This window comes from Centrocercus urophasianus, unplaced genomic scaffold, assembly GCF_019232065.1.
Source record: "Centrocercus urophasianus isolate 14NV4802_14NV808 unplaced genomic scaffold, USGS_Curo_1.0 seq_20, whole genome shotgun sequence".
Lineage (NCBI taxonomy): Eukaryota > Metazoa > Chordata > Aves > Galliformes > Phasianidae > Centrocercus > Centrocercus urophasianus.
The window spans coordinates 9,319,526-9,325,525 of NW_024884756.1; the positions used below are offsets into that span (position 1 = coordinate 9,319,526).

At 34.3% G+C, this 6,000-nt stretch overlaps 1 protein-coding gene across 1 annotated transcript in view; it reads right to left on the reverse strand.

Moving 5' to 3' along the window:
• Positions 1–6,000, reverse strand: part of DNAH7 (dynein axonemal heavy chain 7) — a 102,107-nt gene that overhangs the window by 57,900 nt on the left and 38,207 nt on the right. Inside the window, 7 exon segments of the mRNA XM_042822371.1 lie at positions 76–252; positions 1,246–1,428; positions 2,696–2,845; positions 3,616–3,809; positions 3,812–3,863; positions 4,399–4,497; positions 5,457–5,669. Of these exon segments, the coding sequence (XP_042678305.1) occupies positions 76–252; positions 1,246–1,428; positions 2,696–2,845; positions 3,616–3,809; positions 3,812–3,863; positions 4,399–4,497; positions 5,457–5,669 (1,068 nt within the window).

The following is a 6,000-nucleotide window of genomic DNA, read 5'->3' on the forward strand; positions in this document are numbered from 1 at the left end:
AATGATTTATTCCTTGGAAGTAAAAATAGTTAATATGCTCTTTTTTTTTTTTTCCCGAAAAGTTCTTCACCTCACCTTTGTGTGTTTCCTAATAAACTCAAGACAGAGAGGAGCCATCGCATCAAAGAGGCCCACTATAAATTCTTTATGAGCAGAGCTGATTCCTGAATGCATTGTATTTAGCCAAGAAATCATTAATGGTCTCCAGCCTAATACATGGGGCTCCATATAGATCATACCACACCTTGAAACCTAGAAGTAAATGAACAGGTACGTGTTATATTGTGTAATCTCAGAAGTTTTTTTCCTCACTAAAATAAAGTAACATTAAACATTACAACATACAGCTTTTAGGATTATTAGAAGTTAATGGGAAGATAACACAGAGAGAGGTGGTGGAGTCACCATCCCTGGAGGCATTCAAGAAACATGCAGATGTTGCACTGAGGGATGTGGTTTAGGGGAAAACATTGGTGATAGATGGACAGTTGGACTGGATGACCTTGGAGGTCTTTTCCAACCTTTTTGATTCTATAATTCTAGGATTCTAAGACGTAAGAAATGTACAGTGAGGTTCTGTTAGCCATGAGATGTATAGTCAACATCTAACCAATCTTTATCCTTGAGCAAATGGAAAATATAATCTGAATGAGATTTTCCTCTTCAACAGAATTAGCTCCCAACGTTAAGGTCAAAAAAGTAATAAACTGACCACTTGATTGTCCAGCACTTAATTTTAAATTAAATTTTACATCAGTTTGAAGTAAAAACTCTCCTTCCCAGTATGACTATGCAGATATTTTGTTCTCTTTATATTATTACCTGAACTTATTCTCATATTCAGGAGGAAACTTTTGCATTTCACAAAACACCATTAGAAAAAACAGGCGTAACAGAGATTGACAACTACCATAAATACAGTGACCATTGATTCTACTAGAATCTGTCAGGTTAAATTTCTGCACATTTATCATTGTTTCTTGTCTAGCATTTGGAAGGATCAGGCTCCAAATAGTTGTATAGGGTCCTTGGAAGAACACTCATAGTCTCTCACGTGATACTGTAAGATTATGAAAAATTTGAAGAAGAAAGCCAAGATGTAATGTCTTGCACATTAAACAAACATCAAATAAATAATAATTTTTCTCAATCAGGTATATTTAATTAAAAAAAAAAGAGAGATTTTCACTTTATCCTCCGTAATGAAAAATAATTGCAATCAGAAATCGAAATACAGGTACTTACAGTAGCAGGAGAAGCAACTTCTAAATCCATTGGTTCAAAAATAAGGCTCATTTGCTGTGACATTGTGATGATCTCTCCACTCATAAGGCACAACTTTTTATTATCGTCAAGCACAGTATTCATATTCTCAATCCATACTGCATCCACTGGTCCATCGAAAATTAGCCATTTCCTATCTGGGGTCTGGTTAAAAGAAAAGAAAACAAAACAAAACAAAAAACAGATTTTTTTTTTTTTTATTTTCACTAAAATTTTAGCACTAAAATTTTTTTTCTAAAAAAAAAAAAAAAAAACATTGTATGTACAAAGCTGTATTATAAAGTTTCTGACATCAAATGTGTAATCTACACTCACAATTTAGGCGCATTACGTTGAAGCATTTACTGTAGACAGCTACTGAGGGTTAATACTTTTTACTAAAAACTTTCAGTTATACTTTTAAAACAGTATATTGCTTCAGTTAAACTACAACACATTTGAATAGTTATGACAAAATTAAATTGTTAATACAACAAATACAAACCATCAGTAATACCTACTCCACATTTACCACAGAATTCAATAGGCCTAACTTAAGGAATATGGTATGCTCGCAGGTAATTAAAGGTATTTGTAGTACTTCTTGTGCAACAAAATACAAACAGCTTTTGCAGTTCTGTAAACTCTATTAGAAACAGCAAACTTCACATCAGTTAAATTCAAAACACTATTAGCTCACTGAAATTTATAGTGTTAAGTGTCAGATGCTACAATCACTAGCAAAAACTGAAGTAACTGTCAGTTCTCACCACCCTTATTGTAAAAACCTTCTTCCTTATATCCCATCTAAATCTCCCCTTCTTTTAGTTTCAGATCATTACTCCATATACTGTCTCAACCTTAGACCCTGCTAAAGAGTCTGTCACCTTCCTTCTTAAAGCCCCCCCCTTCGGATTCTGGAAGGCCACTCTCACGTCTCCCTGGAGCCTTCTCTTTTCCAGGTTGAACAGCCCCTTCTCCTTCAGCCTTCTTTTATTATACTCAGTCAAAATGTTTCAATGGACTTTAATGCAAGTTCAGACATAAGCCACGCTCAGGAATCAGTTTCATCCAAAATTAACACCAAAACTAACATCAAAATTACCATATACATAAATTTTGGAGATTTTATTCCAAACAAGACAAAATAAGGAAGGACAATGTAGCATGAGGATTAAATATTCATTTATCTCTAATAGATGCAAAGAACAATAACAAAATTTGTTTTTACATAAGGACTCCTGAAACACAAATCTCAATTTACCAGCACCCAGAAAGTCACTTGCATGGAGCAAAGCAGAACTAAAACAATCCGTAGTCTCTGCATACAGATAATTAAGCTTATTAATCCTGCAATTGTTGTGAACACACCATAGAAATGCATGTATTGAAAGGCTGTTTCCAATAATACTTTAACTCTGTTCGTGCTTACCTGAGAAGAAGCAAACGCTCTGAAACTTACAGCTAGGATGCCATCTGACCATTCATGTGAAACTGGATCAAACTGTCCATATAGCTGACCCATTGTTATGGATTTGGGATTTAAAACTGTGATCTGAACTTTGTTTTCTTCCATCAGCCCCTATAGGTACAGAAGTGTTAACATTAAACATTAGTTATATCGTACGGTTTATTTTGAATTTTACATATCTATTAAATCTTCATAAAACTTATATCAGGTTAGAGAAGGAAAGATATCGTAAATATTACATTTCAAAGATGGAATACAAGTGCATAAAGACAAATCTCCCAACTTCATCGCATGCAGCTGGAAGTATAATTTCAATACCGAATAGTGGCTTGATATATAAAAATGGATTTTACTTAATTTAAATGTTAGTGAATAGGACTGTAGTCAGTCGGTTAAGATACCCAAGAACTATACTTACACTTGCGTGGATGAAAATGGGTCAAGTCCTGTCTTTGTTTCATTTATCCCATGTTTTGCAAAGGAATAAGTATGACCATTTGGGTAAATTTCTGAGATTGACATCAAAACACCACTACACACAGGGTTCTTTTGGTTTGGCTGTGTTTTGCTTTTACTTAAACCAGTCAAAGTTATCAATTTTATTTTTTATTAACTTCAACTGATTCTTGTCTCCTTGTGACTAAAGATGACAGGTAATATTGCACAAATCAGAGATTAGGTGAGTAAAAACCACTTCAGGAATGAACCTTCCTTTAGTCTGAAAGGAAAGCTTCTCAATCAAATTCTTCTCAGTTTTCCCTTACGCTTGCCTAAATACCCTGGGGTAAATTCTGTATTTTGTACAAACACAATTTTATTTTTTTTAAAATTTGTTTGAAAACAGATTTCACAAGAAATATTTATAAAATGTGTCTAGATACCTTCTCGCATACGTCCCCCAGTGCTCCTGCCAGAACTCGATACGCACAAGTTTTTCCACCAAAAGGCTCTCCAACTATCATAAAGCCGTGATGCACGATCATCATCTCATATATCTGCAGGATCTTCATAGTAAATACATCAGTCATTTGCAAATTCATAGCAACACAGTTTGTTTTGATGGCTTCCAACAGATATTGTAGTCTGGTTTTGGCAGCTTCACACCAGGAAACAAATCAGAGGTAATACCCTATTCAAACAATTAATTGAAAAGCATACTTATTTCTACTGTCATTAGGTTTGAAACTCATGCAATCAATGATTTGTCCTTTAAAATTTAGGCAAACTAATATCTATTTCGATATAAATAAAATAATTATGAATGTCATATAACCTGGTCTGAGCCAAAACTTCTTAATTTATTACTGACATTTATTTCATGAGCCTTTTTCATGTTTATGTGAATATAGATTAAAGGATTAATTACCTAATTGATCAGCTTTTATCAAACTACTTTACAAAACTTGCTTTTAGAAAGCGGAAAAAGCTTTTTCCCTTCTCTCTCAATAACCAAAGACTAGTTAACAGAAATATAAACAGTTGACCCATATGGTCAGTGTCTTTGCTATGAAGGAACAGCTAAGACTGTTTAAAAATAATTAGGGGCTAAACTGAAGTATTTGGATTACTACTCTGATAAATCTGCTATATAATATTAGCATTTTTAACAAGTTTTTTTCAACATTAGTGAAAATACGTTTTTGTTGGGTTTTTTTTTTTTTTACCTCAAAAAGTGGTAAATCGTGAGACAAGAATTTAGGCAGGTTAACATCTGTAATGGATCTAAGCAGCAGAATCTCTTCATCTTCCGATGGATATTTCAGCTAAAAAAAGATTAAACAGCTTTATGTTATTAGTTTGAAAAGCCAACGTTAAACCCCTATTTGACCAAACAGCTTCTGTTGTGCATCTGTGTAATTATTTTTGGCAAGTTCAGATCCACAAACAATTCTAGATGTATGTTTATACTTTGATATCAGGGAGATGACAGTAGCTTTCTATATTCAAGCCAAGTAAACTTTATTTTACGCCCAGTTACAGTATTATTACAAACTGTACTTTTTCCTAAATTAAATTGTTGCTTTTTAATATGTGTTTATTTTCTTCATAAAAAGAACAAATTTTCCCTGTTCTGAGTAAACCTTTTGCTTTCAAAACGGGAGGTCTAAAAGCCTGCATAGAGATATGTTCACCAACAGGACATACACATCTTTTTGCCATGATAAACAGCTCGTTTACTTTTTTGCTTCAGTTTGTTTTGCTGGTAGTGCGCTGTTTCTTTTGTTGGTTTATCTTTCTTTGGGGGGTGGGGAGAAGGAGGCCTTTGATGTCATTCGTTCATAACACACATCAAAATAAAATACTGTATCCTAAACAGTTTTTCTTAAGAAGTGGAGAGAAACTGGAGTCACGCTTGGCAGACTAGCCAGTGAGCTATTGGAAGGTGTTAACATATTATGGCAAAAGCATCTAAGGGTGTAAAGAAAATAACGCAGAACAGAGGCCAACATGCCACATACAATTCACTAAATCTGCACTGAACTAGAATTCTTGAAAGATAGCCAACACACTTAATGGGCTTGCCAACCCATTAAGCTAGTGATCAGACCATGAACTTCTTGAATTCTCCTGGTTTGCAGCCTAAAATATACCCTTTTCATTTTAGTGTTCATCACTGAGTGTGTACTTGCCATTACACAGAATTGTGCACCTTTTATCATGAAAGAGCCGCACTACTGAGTAAGTTCCTGGGAAACAAATAAAAATCTAAGAAATCATTTACCTTCAGGTTGCCAGCAGCAGTAAGTACTGACTTCACAGCTCTCATTCCATAATCATAATGGTGCTGGGATGACAACTGCTCAGAACACAGACGGTACGTAGCCACAATTTTTACAGATAGAGGTCGTGCAGAAACAAAACCACAAGAATACAGAACTATCTCTGCAATCATGGCATAATCAGGAACCATCATAGCTACCGTTCTAAAGAGAGCCTATTAAATACGTGAATGAAAAAAATCACAACAGGAAAAATTACACATTATTATATACAACTTTTTCTGCAATTACCTAAAATACGTTTCCATTATTTCCTTAATAAAGCAGGAGCCGATTGAAGTCAGCTACCATTATTATTATGTCTACACTGTAATGTGTTAACAGTTTTCCCTAACTATTCAGCAACACTTTACAATTATGACTATTCATGCTTATAGTTCTTCTTCATTCAAGATTAACAACAACAAGAAAATTGCAACACAAAATGCCACAAGCTTTAGAAGGAATAGGGAGTGCAATTCAGGTACTATAAATAAGGTGCTGCCC